The sequence below is a fragment of the Marmota monax genome, unplaced genomic scaffold (assembly GCF_021218885.2).
Source record: "Marmota monax isolate L192 unplaced genomic scaffold, Marmota_monax_Labrador192_F-V1.1 WCK01_AAM20220418_F8-fsc00017, whole genome shotgun sequence".
Taxonomy (NCBI): Eukaryota; Metazoa; Chordata; class Mammalia; order Rodentia; family Sciuridae; genus Marmota; species Marmota monax.
In genome coordinates, this window is record NW_026695241.1 from 17,715,112 (window position 1) to 17,732,383 (window position 17,272).

Consider the following 17,272-nt stretch of genomic DNA (forward strand, 5'->3'; position numbering starts at 1 on the left):
AGACTTTAAAGAAAAACTCAGAGCTGCTAGGGCTGCTGCCATTATTTTTTCTCTGTTTCACAACTTAATCAAAAACTGCTGTGAGATGCCTGCTGGGATTTTTATGTGGGTAGTTTTTCCTCAAATACACACTTAGAAAATAGCTACTATTTCTAGACCTCCTCTCTGTGAAACTGAACAATTATACTTTCCATGTTAGAAAATGGATGAAGATGGATTGTTGACAATCTAACCGCTCCAGTTTACATTGTTTGTAACTCATAATTCCTGCTAATTCTCTTATTTCTGTTCCTGATGGCTCTGCTTAGATATTTCATAATTTTCTGTTAATCCTTTGTGAAGAGATTTGAAAATGTAGTCTCTTAAGATTATAATAGGAAAATACCTACTGAAAACTTGAATTAGTTACACTCTTATTTTCCATCTACTTTCTTTAGGTACACACCATCTCAGCAAGGAGTAGCTTTCAACTCTGGAGCTAAACAGAGGGTTATTCGAATGGTAGAAATGCAGAAAGATCCAATGGAACCTCCAAGGTTCAAGTAAGTAGATTGTTTCACAAGACTGAACCACTGTTCTTAAAGATATTAAAGGAGAAAAATGTCCCAAATGTTCTTAAAGGTATTAAAGGATATTTGATATATAATGTCTTATATTTAATATCTTATATATAATATCTTAAAGATGCTAACCACTGTTCCTAAAGATATTAAAGGAGAAAAATGTTCTAGTTAAAAAGTGGGATGCATGGTGGCTCACCTCTGTATTCCCAGTGACTCAGGAAGCTGAGGCAGAGGATTGCAAGTTCAAGGCCAGCCTCAGCAACTTAGAAAGGCTCTGTCTCAAAAATACAAAAAAAGGGCTGGGGATGTGGCTCAGTGGTTAAGTGCCCCTGGGGTTCAATCCCCAGTCCCCCCAAAAAAGTAGGGTCTGGGACTGTAGCTCAGTGGTAGAGTGCTGCCTTGCATGTATCAGGCACTGGGTTTGATCCTCAGCACCACATAAAAATAAATAAAGATACTGTGTTCATCTACAACTAAAAAAATTTTTTTTAAAGTGTATTAATACAATAGTGTAGATGAATCTCAAGATAATTATGCTGAGTAAAAGGTAAAAACAAGTACATATAGTATGATTCCATTTATATAAAACCCTAGAAAATGGAAACTAATCTATGGTAATAAAAGGTAGAACAGTGCTTGCCTGTGGAAAAGAAGATGGGGTCAGAAGAAGGGAGAGACAAGAGACATAGGTAAGTGCAATGCAGAAACTTCTGGAGCGATGGATACGTTCACTGTGTTAATTGTGATACTGCCACAGATGTATCTTTCTGGCAAAATTTTAATTAAATTTTTTTAAAAATTTATTTTTTAGTTGTAGATGGACACAATATCTTTATTTTATTTTTATGTGGTGCTAAGGATCGAACCAAGGGCCTCGCACGTGCTAGGCAAGCGCTCTACCACTGAGCCCTAACCTCAGCCCCAAATTTTAATCAAATTTTACACTTTAAATATGTATAGTTAATTATATGTCAGTACACATATTGTTATTATGTAACTATAATGTTGGGATGTCAGCTGAGTAACAATGATGATAGCATTGACCATATTTTAATAATTGCTGATGCCAAATGACAGGTATAGGTGGACATTCATTATATCTGTTTTTGCCTGTGTTTAAAGCTTTACACAACAAAAAATAAGAAGGGGAAATTTGAGATATAAAAACTAAAAGGGCAAAAAAGTATATCACTCTCTGATAGTGTTTGATTTCTCCTTCAGGATTAATAAGAAAATTCCCCGAGGACCACCTTCTCCTCCTGCGCCTGTCATGCACTCTCCTAGTCGAAAGGTATTCTTTGCTGTAGTTCATGATCTCGATTTTACTCATGCTTATTAATTTCATAAATAACCTCCCTGTGCCTAAAGATACATGTCACCAAACTGTTAAGATTTCTTTTGTCAATATCAAATAATGACCCAGTCAAGACTACAAAGAACTGTTTCTAGAATGCATATGAGAATGAATGTGAAATGTTAGCTATTTTATTATTAGTAGCTTAAACCCTTCTTCTAATAAAATGAACAGGATCTGTTTCACATGAAGGATATCCCATATGAGTACCATGGGTTCATTAGGTCTCCAACTGATAATATTAAGGGACTTTTTTTAGTACCCCAAAAGAACAAGTTTTCATCTGAAAGGTAACACATAACTTTGTGGAAAAATACCAGCCAGCATTTTTAAGTGTCAGAGATAATTTCTAGATTCTTTTCCATTTTTTACTATATTAAAATTTTTAATAGAATCCATGGTATGGGAACACAGTATATAGTGCTACCAAAACAAATGGAATTTTACACTTTGACAAAATCTGTCCATTAATTGTTGTAAATGGAAGAGTCTTTGATGAGAACGATCATACTTGGGTTTTTAGCTAGACTGTGAATCTATAAAAATATCACACTTCTCTTGCTCTTTTCTCAACTCAGATGACTGTAAAGGAACAACAAGAGTGGAAGATTCCTCCTTGTATTTCCAACTGGAAAAATGCAAAGGTAATTAATTTAGTAATTGTAAGATTAGTCTCTAAGTATTATAATCTACTACTTCAGTTGAAACTTTAGCACCTTATCTAAATGATCTCAGAAAGGAATGCCAGGGACTGAGGGTATATATAGCTCAGTGCTATAACTCATGTTTAGCATGTATAAGACCATGGGTTTGGTTTCTAACACCAACACCAAAAATTTAAAAGACCAATTTATATGACTTTCTAAAATATAAATGTTAGTATGCCAAGCTTATGATTACCATGTAGACTCCTTTGGTGTATTTTAGCTATCATACTGGGCACAGTGGTGCACACCTGTAATTCCAGCAGCTCAGGGGGTCGAGGCTGGAGAATGGTGAGTTCAAAACCAGTCTCAGCAACTTAGTGAGGCCCTAAGCAACTTAGGGCGACCCTTTCTCTAAGTAAAAAGGGGATATGGCTCAGCAATTAAGAGCCCCTGCGTTCAATCCACGATAAAAAGAAAAGAAAAATGGGGCTGGGGATATAGCTCAATTGGTAGATTGCTTGCTTCACATGCAATGACCTGGGTTCAATCCCCAGCACCCAATCCCACCCTCCTGCCCCCCCCCCCCCAAAAAAAAAGAAAGAAACCAGTCTCAATGATGATGTGAGAAAATAACAGTAAATGTTTGGATATTTTTAGTATTTTAATTTTCAACTATTGGTCTCTGTTTATAACATTGCAGGCTTAGGCTATTTAAATCCTACAGAAATCTACTAACCAAAGCCTCCAGGAGTTATTAAGAACCTGTAAAATATGGGATAAGTTGACTAATCACTATATCTCATGCTCCAAATTATATTGTGATTCTATTTTTGATGGGCGAAAAAGGCCAATTTAACCCTTGAATTAAATGTAAGTTCTTCCTTAAAGAAAGTGTTGTTCTCATCCCACAGGAAGGTTGGCTAGTCTGATTAGTATATACGAAAGTATTTGGTATATTAAGTATTTGATTCTGTAACACTTTGTTTTGTTAGGAGACCATGGACTAGAGGTCAGTATTTGGGAATCTAGTCAGAAATCTGGAAGAACAAAGGAAAGCCTCAAGAATCACATGGATGTTCAAATAACATCCATGTAATGTTACCGACATGGGATGAAAACTTCAGAATGTAGAATCGGGTTTTTTTTAGGGTGTGATATTTTTATTTGGTAACTCTAATTCATTCATCAAATGTTTTATTACTGTCTTTACAACTGAAATACGCAATTTTTAAGGGGCTTAATTGTGTTGAAACTACAGAATGAAGCAAGGAAAACCTTTATATTAGTGGTAAAATTTAGCAGTTGCCTAAATTGTACTTTGCAGAATTTCAACCTTAATAAAGGTTCACTTACTGGTTGAAAGAAATTCTCCTTCTAACTAATGGACATTTATTTTTTATAAATTATTACCACAGACTCTAACTAAAGGATCAAGGTTTAGAAACTCAATTACCTACTAAACTTTATCTTTTTCCCCCCATTTACTAAAACTTAGAATCTAGTAAATATTGAAGCAGTATGGCAAATTAATATCCTAAGATTATTGTGATTTGGGTGCTACCTTTGTGTGACTTGATACTTCTATTCATGGAGTAGCTACTTGGCTGTTTGAATAGTGATTTTCTTTTATTGTACTTCACATGAAAATCAGTTTTTCCAGAGCTTGGGCTCTGAAGACATGCTGTCAGAGTTTAAATACTAGTTTATCCATTTACTATTCATACGACTTTAGGGACATTACCTAAGCTCTCTATCTCACTATTTTGATCTGTGAAATGTTAATAATATTAACAGCTTTATAGTTTTTGTGTCAATTGATGCCATAGAGGTAAAGTGCTTGCTTAATCCTCCATACAAAGCACTCATTGTTACTTGCTGTTATTTTTCATAATTGTGAAGAAAGATATAAGAAAAAAACTTTATGTGGTTCTTAGAATGGACGGGTCTTAATTTCATTTTACATATTTATTGTAGCTCTTCTGTGACTGGTATTTTCTGTCTGCTTTTACCCTTCCTAGGGTTATACAATTCCATTAGACAAACGTCTAGCTGCCGATGGAAGAGGACTTCAGACAGTACACATAAATGAGAATTTTGCCAAACTGGCTGAAGCGCTGTACATTGCTGATCGGAAGGTTGGTCTGCTATAATTGTAATTTTTTAAATTAAATTTGTGGTAATTTGTAAACCCATTCTTATTTATTTAATGTAATCTTAATTTAGCTCCAGTACTGAATGATGATTCAGCTGCTGATCCAATTTTGCAGAGATTGCTAGGTTCTGTTCTGTATTTTATAATTTTCCTGTTTTAGATGTAGATGTTCCCAAAGCGGGGGGCAGTTACAGGATTAATTGAATGCTACATAAAACAGTATAATGATATTGAGTGTTGATATTATGTATTAAATGTTATATGTGTTATGTATTAAATGTTATGATATTATATATTAAATGGTATTAAACTGTGAACTTCAAGTTCACATGGCATGTGTTTATCATGTAGAAAAGATTGTCTTCTATATCATAATGAATTCCCTTATAAACATTATCTCTTTAAAAACTTAGCCAGATATGAGGGCACACTTGTGCAATCCAAACTGCCCAAGTTTGAAGCCAGCCTGGGCGCCTTAGCAAAATAAAACAAGAAAATCTATCTCAAAATAAGAAAAAAAGGGGTGGGGGGGTGCGTTTCTAGGTACATAGCTCACTGATAGAGCACTTCCCTAGCATGCATAAAACCCTGGATTTGATCCAAAAAATACATAAATATCAATAAATATATATATATCTCTGTTAAGCTTAAGTTTTATCTTGAGTTAGATAAAAAAAAAAATTGTTTTTAATTTTTTTTTGTTTTTGTTTTTGTTATTTAATTTTTCTGAGAAGAGGTCTGTTAGTTGTCCAGACTAATCTCAAACTTCTGGGCTTAAGTAATCCTCCTACCTGAGCCTCCTAAGTGCTGGGGCAATAGACATGCAGCTCTGAGCTAGCTAATTTTTTATTTTTAGATTTTTTATGAGAATGCATTAGTGAACACTTGACTTACAAGATTGATTGGGGTCACAATAGTTTCAGCCATTAAAACACTCCCCAGGGTGAAAAACCTACCTTGCACAGTTTTCTACGCAGGATATCTTATTTTAATCAGCAGTAACAAATATGAATTCTGTTTAATTGCTCTTCCAAGCCATCTTTAGTCATGGAGTTGGATGATAGCTGTAAATATTTGCCCCACAGTAGTGTCCTATTTAATGTCATATTTTTACTAACAGGCTCGTGAAGCTGTGGAAATGCGTGCCCAAGTAGAGCGAAAGATGGCTCAAAAAGAAAAGGAGAAACATGAAGAGAAACTTAGAGAAATGGCCCAAAAAGCCAGAGAGAGGAGAGCGGGGATCAAAACCCATGTGGAAAAAGGTACAACATTCTCTTGGTAGAATTCACTTAATGAACAGTATGTGTCTCATTTTAGAAAACCTCTTCATTGTCTTTTTGTTTTTTAGTTTATACAAAAGTAGTAAGTATATATAAAGAAAACTGGTATTTCAGAAATAGTGTAGAAATGGAAAGTAACCTCTACCTTACAAAGCTGAAGCAGCAGAAAATAAGAGAGTATATTTGAAGGTGAGCCTTTCATGTGGGAGTGTATACTAGAGTTTTCAGGGGTTTTAAGTCCTGAGCAATATACAGTTGGCCCTCCATATCCTCAGAAACCACATCACAGATTGAACCAACTGGCCGAAAATGTTTGGAGGAAAAAAAAGAAATAACCTGTAATCTAGAGATGATTGAAAGTATAAAAGAGACTTGTAAGTTTTATGCAAATACCACCTCATTTTATATAATAGGATTTAGTATGCATGCATTCAGGTATCCCTGGTAAGTGTTAGAACCAGTTCCCAGGAGATATCAAGAGATGGTACTTTAAAAATCACATTATTATTTAGCCAGGCATGTTGGCACACTGCTTTAATCCCAGCTGTTGTAGAGACTAAGGCAGGAGGATCACAAATTCAAGGACAGCTCAGGCAACTTGATAAGACCCTATCTCAAAATAGAATTTAAAAGACTGAGGATGAAGTTCAGTGATGGAGTGATTAGTCTCCATGTACAAGAGCCTGGGGGCAGGAGGGTATTAGTCAAGTGATAGGCTGGTGGGTTGTTTTGGTTTTCTGTTTTAGTTTTCTTGAAATTTAGAAGGAGAAATGAGGAAGTCAGCTTGCCCATATGGTAAAATAATTCAGAGTTTTTCTCTTTTACAGGCTAATGTATTTTCTAATCATTAAAAATTCCAGTGCTGCCGACATGGTGGCACACGCCTGTAATTTGGGAGGCTTAGACAGGAAGATCATGAGTTCAAAGCCAACCTCAACAACTTAGCGAGATGCTAAGCAATTCAGTGAGACCCTGTCTCTAAATAAATACAAAATAGAGTTTGAGATGTGGCTCAGTGGTTCAGTGTCCCTGAGTTCAGTCCCCAGTACCCACCCCCCACCCCCCCCCCAAAAAAAAAGCTGCCAGTGCTCTCTCCAGTTCTATTTAGTGGTCTCCATTGGTGTATTAATTCTATCGGAGTGGGGTGATTAATTCTGATTAAAGAAAACTTGTTAGGGTGATTTTTGCTTCCTTAATAAATCCTGGTCTAAGGGCTGGGGATGTGGCTTAGCGGTAATGCACTTGCCTGGCATATATGAGGCACTGGGTTTGATTCTCAGCACTACATACAAATAAAATAAAGATCTTTCAACAACTGAAAAAAAATTTTAAATAAATAAATACTGGTTTAGTTCAAGTATTCATTCTTTCATTAATTCAGTTAACATTCTGTGCCTACTATGTGTAGGGGTTTTTTTCTAGACAAAAGATTTTTCACTTGACATTGTTTGGGGGTGGGAGGGCAAGCAGTTAATTTCTGCTGAGTGTAGACAGACAAAAAATTAATCATACAGTAATATTTATAATAATGTAATAAAAGGTAACAACTGCTACAGCCAAAAATAAAACTGGGAATCGGGTATAAAAGTACCAGGAGAGGGTGTTCAGACTGGGCCTCCTTCTGAAATGATAACACTGTCACAAAAACTTAAAGATTAAGGAAGTAAGCCATATGGCTATCTGGGGAAGAGTACTCCAGGTAGAAGGATAAAGGAAGTGCAAAGGGCCTGAGTTAGGAGTATGCCTGTGTGCACAGAGAAGCATGGGGAGACCAGTATGGCTGAGAGTGGTGAGGAAGGAGAGAAATCAGAGATGTCCGGATAGTTAGGACAGGTGGGAAGAATAGTGCCAGCCAAGATCACATGGTCTTTCAGCCATTGAGAGGACATAGCTTTTACATCAAGTGACAAGAAAAACAATTGAAGGGTTTTGAACAGAACAACGTTGCCAGCTTTATTGAGGTATAATTGACAAATGAAAGTTACATGTATTTAAGTTGTACAGTGTGGTATTTTGGGGGGGTTTTGTTTGTTCATTTTGTTTTGTGAGTCTTGCTATGTTGCCCAGGCTGGGCTCAAGAGATCTTTCCTCTTCAGTCTCTCACGAAGATGGGACTAGAGTTGAGCTCAGTGATATACCCAGTCTAAATTTTCTAGGCATTGTTTTTTTGTTTTGTTTTGTTTTATTTTGTGTTTTGGTGCTAGGGATTGAACCCAGAGCCTTGAACATGCTATTCATGTTCAGCAGTAGCATATAATCTACTGCTGAACCACACACCCCAATGAATAGATTCATTGGATGAATAGATTCTGGAGAGCTAATGTACTACATGGTGACAGAATCTATTCATTCAGTTCACCCCAATGTAATGTTCTGATATATGTATACTTCATAAAAGTTTGCCTCTGGGATGAGGCTAGGGCTCAGTAGTAGAGTGCTCACCTAGCACATGTGAGGTACTGGGTTCAATTTTCAGCACCAAATATTAATTAATTAATTAATATAAAGTCCATCAACAACTAAAAAAAAAAAAGAATGTTTGCCTCTGTTTAGCTAATTAACCTATCAGTCATCTTGAATAGTTAGGTTTTATTTTTACCTTAAAACTACACACATTTATTACTGAAATGAATTTCAGGGAAGTTAAACTCAAGGTGTTAGCAGTGCTGCTGCTTCTTGAAGGCATTCATTTCCATGTCTTTTCTAGTTTTAGAGGCTCCATGTTCTTTTGCTTATGGCCACTAGCTAGCAATCATGTTGTTCTGATCTCTTCCAATGTCACATCTCCTTCTCTGCCTCTCCTGCTTTCCTCTTTTTTAAAAATTAGATTTTATCTTTCTAAAAAAGTTTTATTGGTGTATTTGTATTATACATGATGGTGGGATTCATCATATTCATATATGCATATAATATAATTTCTCCAGTCCCTACCTTTACCTCTCCTGCTTCCTTTCCTATTATATGGTAGTTTTTATATTTTTGGTGAGAACAATTAAAATGTGTCAACAAATTTCATTTATTCAATGTAGTATTATTAAATACAGTTATCATGTAGTACATTAGCTCTCCAGAATCTATTCATCCAGCATCATTGAAACTTTGTACCCTTTAACCAGCATTTCCTCTAACATATTTCTAAAAGATTACTCTCGTCACTATGTTAAAAATAGAAAACTATGACCCAACTACTCGTAGAGTAGGCTGAGGCAGGAGGAACACAAATTTAACACCAACCTAGACAACTTAGTGAGACCCTGTCTCAAAATAAAAAGGGCTAGGGGCTGGGGTTGTGGCTCAGCAGTAGAGTGCTCAGCTAGCATATGTGAGGCCCTGGGTTTAATCCTCAGCATCACATATAAATAAATAAAGATATTGTGTCCACCTACAACTAATAAATAAATAAATAGGACTAGGAATGTAGCTTAGCAGTAGAGTGCTCCGGGTTCCATCCCTAGTACCAAAAAAAAAAAAAAAAAATGACTGTGGCATGGACATAGGCAGAAGCAGAGAAATTATTTGGAAGGCTATTAATAATAAACTGGTATGAGTTAAAAGAAGGAATCAAGAATGGTAGGATTCATCATATTCATATATGCAAATAATATAATTTCTCCAGTCCCCACCTTTACCTCTCCTGCTTCCTTTCCTATTATTTGGTAGTTTTTATATAAAGTATGTTTTATATATTTTGGTGCCAGGTGCAGTGGCACAAGCCTGTAATCCTAGCAGCTTAAGAGGCTGAGGCAGGAGGATTGTAAGTTCAAAGCCAGCCTCAGCAGTGTAGCAAGGCCTTAAGTAACTCAGTAAGACCTTTCTCCACGTGAAATATTAAAAAGGGCTGGGATAGTGACTCAGTCACTACACACCCCTGGGTTTAATCCCTGGTACCAAAGAAAAAAAATGAATGGCTCAACAACTTTTGACCTGAGCAATTGGGAAGGATTAAATTTGCCATTTACTAATACTGGGGAAACTACAAGGGGAACAGGATTGGAAGGAAAGATTAGGAGTTTGATTGAGGACATCTTAAATTTAAGATGGAGGTGTTAAGCATGCAGTTAATTTTGGGAGTCTTAAGTTCAACTGTAAGGAAATAACTAAGGTTGCAAGTAGTAACCCATGTCCCTGAATAATATGAATGACTTAATGAGGTAAGATATAAATGCCTGCCTGTTGTTCTAAATACTTTACCAGCAATTTAGAAGTAAAATTTGTTAGACAATGGATGTAGTTCAATAGTAGAGTACCTAACAGTCACAAGGCCCTGGGTTTAGTCCTGTGCACTGCAATAAAAGAAAGAAAATTTACTTTATCTTAAGTTGTCTCAAATGATTAAAAATAAAAAAAAAAATTAAAGTAAAAAACAGAATGGTTCTTAAAACAGAGATAATACCTTGCACCCTATCAGATCATAATGGAATGAAATTAGAAATCAATGATAAAATAAAAAATAGGAGCCACTGTAAACACTTGGAAACTAAATAATATGCTACTGAATGATGAATGGATAGTAGAAGAAATCAGGGATGAAATAAAAAAAAAATACTTAGAGTGTGGGAATGGTGATGGTTTCTGTCTCACAGCAGGAGATGGCCTGCCCTAGGAACTTCCTGTGCAAAGGTGCTGATCAAGACTGCCCAGTTGCTATGGTAACTCCTTGCTTAAAGGAGGTTCTATGTAAGACACAGGACTGTCAGTCTTGACTCTGAGTTCAGACACCAGCTGCTAGGGCTAGAGAATTATGAGCACCAGAAGATAATTATAATTGTCTTCATCCTTCAACCTGCCTACTTTGAAGAAACTTTATCACAGAAAACCCTTTTGATGATAAAACTTACCTATTAAACGTGCTGAACTAACTCTAGGTCATTGCTCCTCCAACAGAGGTTGATGTCCCACTTGGTCCCAGCTTTCTCTCCTTTAAAAAAAAAAAAAGTTCTACACAAAAAGAAAGTATGGGGGCTGGGGATATACTACTCAGTTGGTAGAGTACTTGCCTTGCATGCACAAGGCCCTGGGTTCAATTCCCAGCACCACAAAAGAATATAAGTATGGGAGATAATGGGTTTATTAGCTAAACTGATTTAGTTATTTTGCATTATAAGAATATGAAAACATCATACTGTATCCCATAAATATATACAATTATTATTTGCCAATTTAAAAAAAAAGGAAGAGTCTGTTGCCAGATATTAGTAGTTAATATTTATTGTACTTAATATAAGCAGTATACATGTATTACCTCATACAATCTGTATAGCAACCTTTATGCAATGGTGCTATTATTGTTACTGTTATACAGAAGAGGAAATTATAGGCCAGAGTAGTTAAGTAACCTGCCTAAGGTCACATTGTTAATTTTATCATGTAGAAACAGGATTTGATGACATAGGTACAGTAGGAATAAAGATGGCAGCAAAAGGTTCCTTGTTTATTAGAATCTTTCAAAATATAAGGAAAAATTTATGCATAATTCTTTTTTCCTGACAATGAAATTTTCAAACATCCAAAAAAATTGAAAGCACTGTGTGATGAACACTCATATCCACCCACCTAGATTTTACATTGGATATTTTTAATAATTACCATCTCTAAATTTGCTTTGTCACATATACTCATGTTTCTGTCCAATTATCAGTCCAATGTACTACTGTACATAGAGACAATGTACATGAAGACAACAGTGCTATATACTACAGTATACAGAATTCACATTCAAAAAGTTCTTATACAGCTCAGTGTGATGGCACAATCCTGCAATCCCAGCTACTCAGAAGGCTGAGGCAGAAGGATTGCAAGTTCGGGACCAGTTTGAGCAATTTAATCAAAACTCTGTCTCAAATTGAGAAATAAAAAGAGATGGGCATAGCTTAGTAATAGAGCACCCCTAGGTCCGATCCTCTACACCTCAAAACCAAACAAAAATTAAACTAATACTGTTTATTAGATTTAAATTAATTGCAAGTAAGATTAAAAAGGCTGAATGAATGTGACTACAAAGAAGTACATGGAATTTTCTCTAAAGTTAAAGAATATTCTCGTATTTAAAATATTAATGAATAATACAGTAATGAAGTGATTTTCAACTGTGTCCACACAGAGGATGGGGAGGCACGTGAGAGAGATGAAATCCGTCACGATAGACGAAAAGAAAGACAGCATGACCGGAATCTTTCTAGGGCAGCTCCTGATAAGAGGTATGTGTTATTTGATGTACATACAAATTATAAAGAGGTCCTTTTTATATTAACTTTTGGAACAGAGTTTTACTCCACTGATAGCAGTTTTGCTTTTTCTCCCTTTTATTTTTAGTTTGATAATAAATTGGCACCTAATTTTCTTGTGCTTAATGGGTTTGTCTTAGCAGAATTGACTATCCCTAGAATTAGTCCTTTCTTCCCTTACTTTATAAGGTCAATTAGAATTAAGAATGGGAGCTGGGTGCGGTGTTACATGCCTGTGATCCCAGCAACTCTGGAGGCTGAGGCAGGAAGATTGCGAGTTCTGAGCCTGCCACAGCAAAAAAGCAAGATGCTAAGCAACTCAGGAGACCCTGTCTCTAAATAAATAGGGCTGGGGATGTGGCTCAGTGGTCAAATGCCCCTGGTGCAATACCCAGTATCCCTCCCTCCCCCCCAAAAAGACTGGAGTGTATGGAATGTGGATAAAGGAATTTAGATGAAGATTGTGAAAAGGAAGTAGTGAATGAGACTGCTCTGAACTGTTATTTTCCTATTTCAAATGGTGAGATAGATTATTTGCCTATGTTTTTAGATAGGAAATAAACTACCATACCTTTATTGACATCCTTTCATAATGCAGTGCTGTATCCAATACCAGGGTGTGGGGGAGTGGGGGGTCAGTTTTGAAAGAAGTGAAAATTTGAGCAGCTTATTTGGGAAAATTTTAAAAGCATTCTTAATAAGTTACAAAATGGTATAAAACAAATAAGTACATGTGTGGGGACATAAAGTAGAAATTGTAGTTAACAGATACCGAGGAGCACAATTGCTAAAAAGTCAAGGAAAGCTATAATACAAAAGTGAAATTCTGAGTGTTGTTCAAATGTAAATGTAAAACATTTTCCTCTCAACCAACTTCCATACTCTATACTCTGGTCATCCTAAGAGCTGATGCAATCCGTTTTTTAAGTCATATCTTAAATCACATCTGTTGGTGTTGGTTGTTGTTGAAGTGGCATATTTCATCTCCCTTGATAAGTGTAGTCATGGAAAAGCAAAGAATCTGAATTCAGTATTGTGGGTAAATCTACAAATTAGAAGAAAGAGGAATTAAATGTGAAAGTTTTCAATTAATGACACTCTTGGTTAGAACTTTCTAAGTTGAAAAGATTAAAATGGTTTTGTACCATAAATTGAGCCCTTAAAAACCGGTAAAGTGACTGAAAATTGGTAACAGAAAAGCCATAAATAAATTGGGCTGGGGATGTGGCTCAAGGGGTAGCGAGCTCACCTGGCATGCTCGGGGCGCTGGGTTCGATCCTCAGCACCACATAAAAATAAAATTAAAAAAAAAAAAAAAAAGATGTTGTGTCCACCGCAAACTAAAAAAAAATAAATATTTTAAAAATTTTCTCTCTAAAAAAAAAAGCCATAAATTTGTGATTGGATGAAAAGCACATTGTCTATGGAAATAATTAGACCTGAACATTTAGTAAAATTAATGATGACAGTTACCATGGTTTCATTCCAATGTAGAGTGTGTACGTACTGAAATGGTAGAGGAATTAAATTAAGCCGAATATTGAAAATTCAGAGTAATCATTGACGTGTTTTCCTCAAATTCTAGTAGGATAAAATTATAGAATGTGGTTAAGCAAAAGAAGTGATTGTAGTATGTGGATGATGATTCAAATGAGGCGTCACTTAGCATCCACTTCCCAAACTTTTGTCTAATGATAGCAAGTATAGACCATAGCAGTTTCATAGTTTAGCATGGTTCTCTGGTGATTGTTTGACCATAACAAGAACCAATCTATTGAAAGTTTTTTTTGAGCTAACAGAAGAGTCCTAATTGTAGAACTCTGCCTCCTCTAATCGTGCATCTGAAATGCTATACCAGCTGCCAACCTGATTACACATTATCAGGAAATTTGTGTTCACATGATATAAACATGACATATTCATTTCCTTTGCTTCTGAGATTGGTTGTATTTAAATTGAATATATTCAACTTCTCTGTAAAGAGTGTTCAGTTAATTATATTGTGTTTCAAATAGGTCAAAGCTGCAGAGAAATGAAAATCGAGATATCAGTGAAGTCATTGCTCTTGGTGTGCCCAATCCTCGGAATTCCAATGAAGTACAGTATGACCAAAGGCTTTTCAACCAATCCAAGGTACAAGGAGTTTAGAAACAGCATGGTTTGTGTGTTGACATGAATACCTATCCTTAGGGAAAAGAAAATTTAACATGTCTTAGATTTGGATTGCCAAAATTTGGCCAGTGTGGTGGCAAAAAATTGGATGTTGTTACTTAAGAGACAAGATGAAACGTTTCTGATTGTGACCTCTTAAATTTGGATACAATTCAAAGCATTCAATAGAAAATGAAAGAAATGGGGTGATAAGAAATTACGTGGTTCTGGTGTATGGATTTTTTTTTATTATATATATAATTTTTAGTTGGACACAATACCTTTATATATTTTTATGTGGTACTGAGGATCGAACCCAGCATCTTGTACATGCTAGGAAAGCGCCCTACTGCTGAGCCACTACCCCAGCCCTGGTGTATTTACCTTGTATTTGTAAACTAGAACCAGTGTTCTATAAAACTACCTTAGTTTTTTTGATCTGTAGATTCTTTTTTAAGCTACAGAAACATTTCAACTAGAGAGCTTTTAAAAATGAACCTTGAAAACTGGACTAAAGTACCAGACTGATTGGTCAGAAAATCTAATTTCTAGTTCTGGGGTCATTAACCAGCTAGGACACTATTTTTGCTCCTTTGTGGTACTGGACCTTATGTATGTTAAGCACACACTGTGACACTGAGCTACGAATCCAGACACACTCTGTTTTAATTCACCTAATGTTGATTAGTAACTATGCATATGTTAGTGAGATCAAAAATAGATGTGCCTTTCCCTTCAAGGAATCCATAGTCTACGGGAGAAAACAGCAGAATGACAAGCAATGCCTCAACCTCCAGAGTAGTGGGGACTACAGGTGTATGCCACCACACCTGGCTCACAGGGTTTTTTGTTGTTTTAAGCATTGAGATAATATAACTAAAAGACTTAGAAAAATGCCTGCAGTATGAAAAGCACTTGACAAATTATTACAATTATTTTAGAAGAACTTACTTAAATGTTTTCTGATCTACCTAAAACCTCCAAGTCATAATTAGCTTTGTCCTTCTACATCCCAGTTGAACTAACACTTCTATATTTGTAACCACACACTTGGTGGTGGTGCTTTCTAATAATCACCTACTCATGAGGCTGAAGTAAGAGGATTGCAAGTTTGAGGATAGCCTGGGCAATTTAGGGAGATGCTACTTCAAAATAAAAAGGGCTGGGAATGTAGCTCCATGGTATAGCAATTACCTAGCGTATGTGTGAAGTCGAGGGTTCAATCCCCACTATCACCAAAAAACAAAACCATGTGAAGTCATTTAGCTAATAAATGATGTGATTAAGATTGAAAATTGAATGTCTTGACCCCAGAGATTTGTTCTTAACCACTATATACAATGACAGTTTATCAGCCTGAAAAGGGAGGTTGGTTTGAAGGTTTCACTTAAGTATTTTCAAGACTCACCTATTATAAGCTTAGGCTGAAAGCATTTAAAAATTGTTAGGAAAATTTTTTTCTTGTTGATTTCAGATGTTCATTGAAATTCTCAGATTAGGGGTATAACATTCCTTACTGTAAATGGCATCAAAGAACTATTTTATCATTCTTTCGTCTTCTTGCCACCATGTAGATACAAATTAAAGTTTTTGAGTACTTGCTTATAGAAAGAAACATCCCTTTTTTTTAATATTTATTTTTTAGTTCTAGGTGGATACAATATCTTTATTTTTATGTAGTGCTGAGGATCAAACCCAGTGCCTCACGGGTGCTAGGTGAGCACTCTACCACTTGAGCCACAACCCCAGCCCCAAGCATCCCAGTTTTAATGACTGCTTTATTAATTACAACTTGAATTCCTTTGTCTCCAGGGAAGGACCCAAACATCATATGAACAAGTTTATGTATTTGGGATTTTTTTAATGAAGACCTTTTTTTAATTTGAAGTTAAGGTTTTTTAAATGAGAGCTATAAATGAGCATTTATTACTCATAAGTGTAATCAGATTTTTTTAAATAAAATATATTTTCATTTATTTTCCCACAGGGTATGGACAGTGGATTCGCAGGTGGAGAAGATGAAATTTACAATGTGTATGATCAAGCCTGGAGAGGTGGTAAAGATATGGCCCAGAGTATTTATAGACCCAGTAAAAATCTGGACAAAGACATGTATGGTGATGACCTAGAAGCCAGGATAAAAACCAACAGGTACCAAGGCAGACAATTCAATTTTGGTGTTTACACCCATGAAATAAGTGGAGGTTCATAGTCCCTTCTGTTTTTCCCTAGATTTGTTCCCGACAAGGAGTTTTCTGGTTCAGACCGTAGACAGAGAGGCCGAGAAGGACCAGTTCAGTTTGAAGAAGATCCTTTTGGTTTGGACAAGTTTTTGGAAGAAGCCAAACAGCATGGTGGCTCTAAAAGACCCTCAGATAGCAGCCGACCCAAGGAACATGAACATGAAGGCAAGAAGAGGAGGAAGGAGTAGACATACCTCTCTTCAAAGTGAATGAACTATTACACATAACCCTAATGATGCAAGTCATGGGGGAACACTTTGTAAATGGTCGGGATAAAAACCAAACCTGGGTATCAGATCCCAGTGCTACTTTTTACTACGGGCGATGAGGGGACTAAAAATTCTACTTTGAATTATTTAGCTTTTTTAAAACAGTGGGTTGTGTTTGTGCTTCTCCCTCCTTTTAGCACCTGCAGAACGTACAGCCCACACAGAATTAAGACCATTTTGTGTGACACTAGTAGTGGGGGGTAATATTTTACATAAGAAGAACTACTTATGAATAAGGTTACCCCAACCATGAGGAGGAGGATGTTCACATATTAGGACTGTGCCACCAAATGAATTTTGCCCCTATTGTGCTATTTTACTTTGGAGTGGGGAAAATAAGGTCTTGCTTAGTACAACTATTTGTTAGAAATAAAAACATTTAGACAAAA

General features: G+C 36.0%; 1 protein-coding gene across 1 annotated transcript in view; it reads left to right on the forward strand.

Annotated features, from left to right (window-relative positions):
- Window positions 1-17,272, forward strand: part of Snw1 (SNW domain containing 1) — a 38,858-nt gene extending 21,586 nt beyond the window's left edge. Inside the window, exons 6-14 of the mRNA XM_046440745.2 lie at window positions 438-542; window positions 1,785-1,854; window positions 2,496-2,561; window positions 4,583-4,699; window positions 5,837-5,978; window positions 12,097-12,193; window positions 14,236-14,353; window positions 16,359-16,522; window positions 16,604-17,272. Coding sequence (XP_046296701.1) covers window positions 438-542; window positions 1,785-1,854; window positions 2,496-2,561; window positions 4,583-4,699; window positions 5,837-5,978; window positions 12,097-12,193; window positions 14,236-14,353; window positions 16,359-16,522; window positions 16,604-16,802 — 1,078 coding nt within the window. The 3' untranslated portion in view covers window positions 16,803-17,272. The remainder of the gene's footprint in view (window positions 1-437; window positions 543-1,784; window positions 1,855-2,495; window positions 2,562-4,582; window positions 4,700-5,836; window positions 5,979-12,096; window positions 12,194-14,235; window positions 14,354-16,358; window positions 16,523-16,603) is intronic.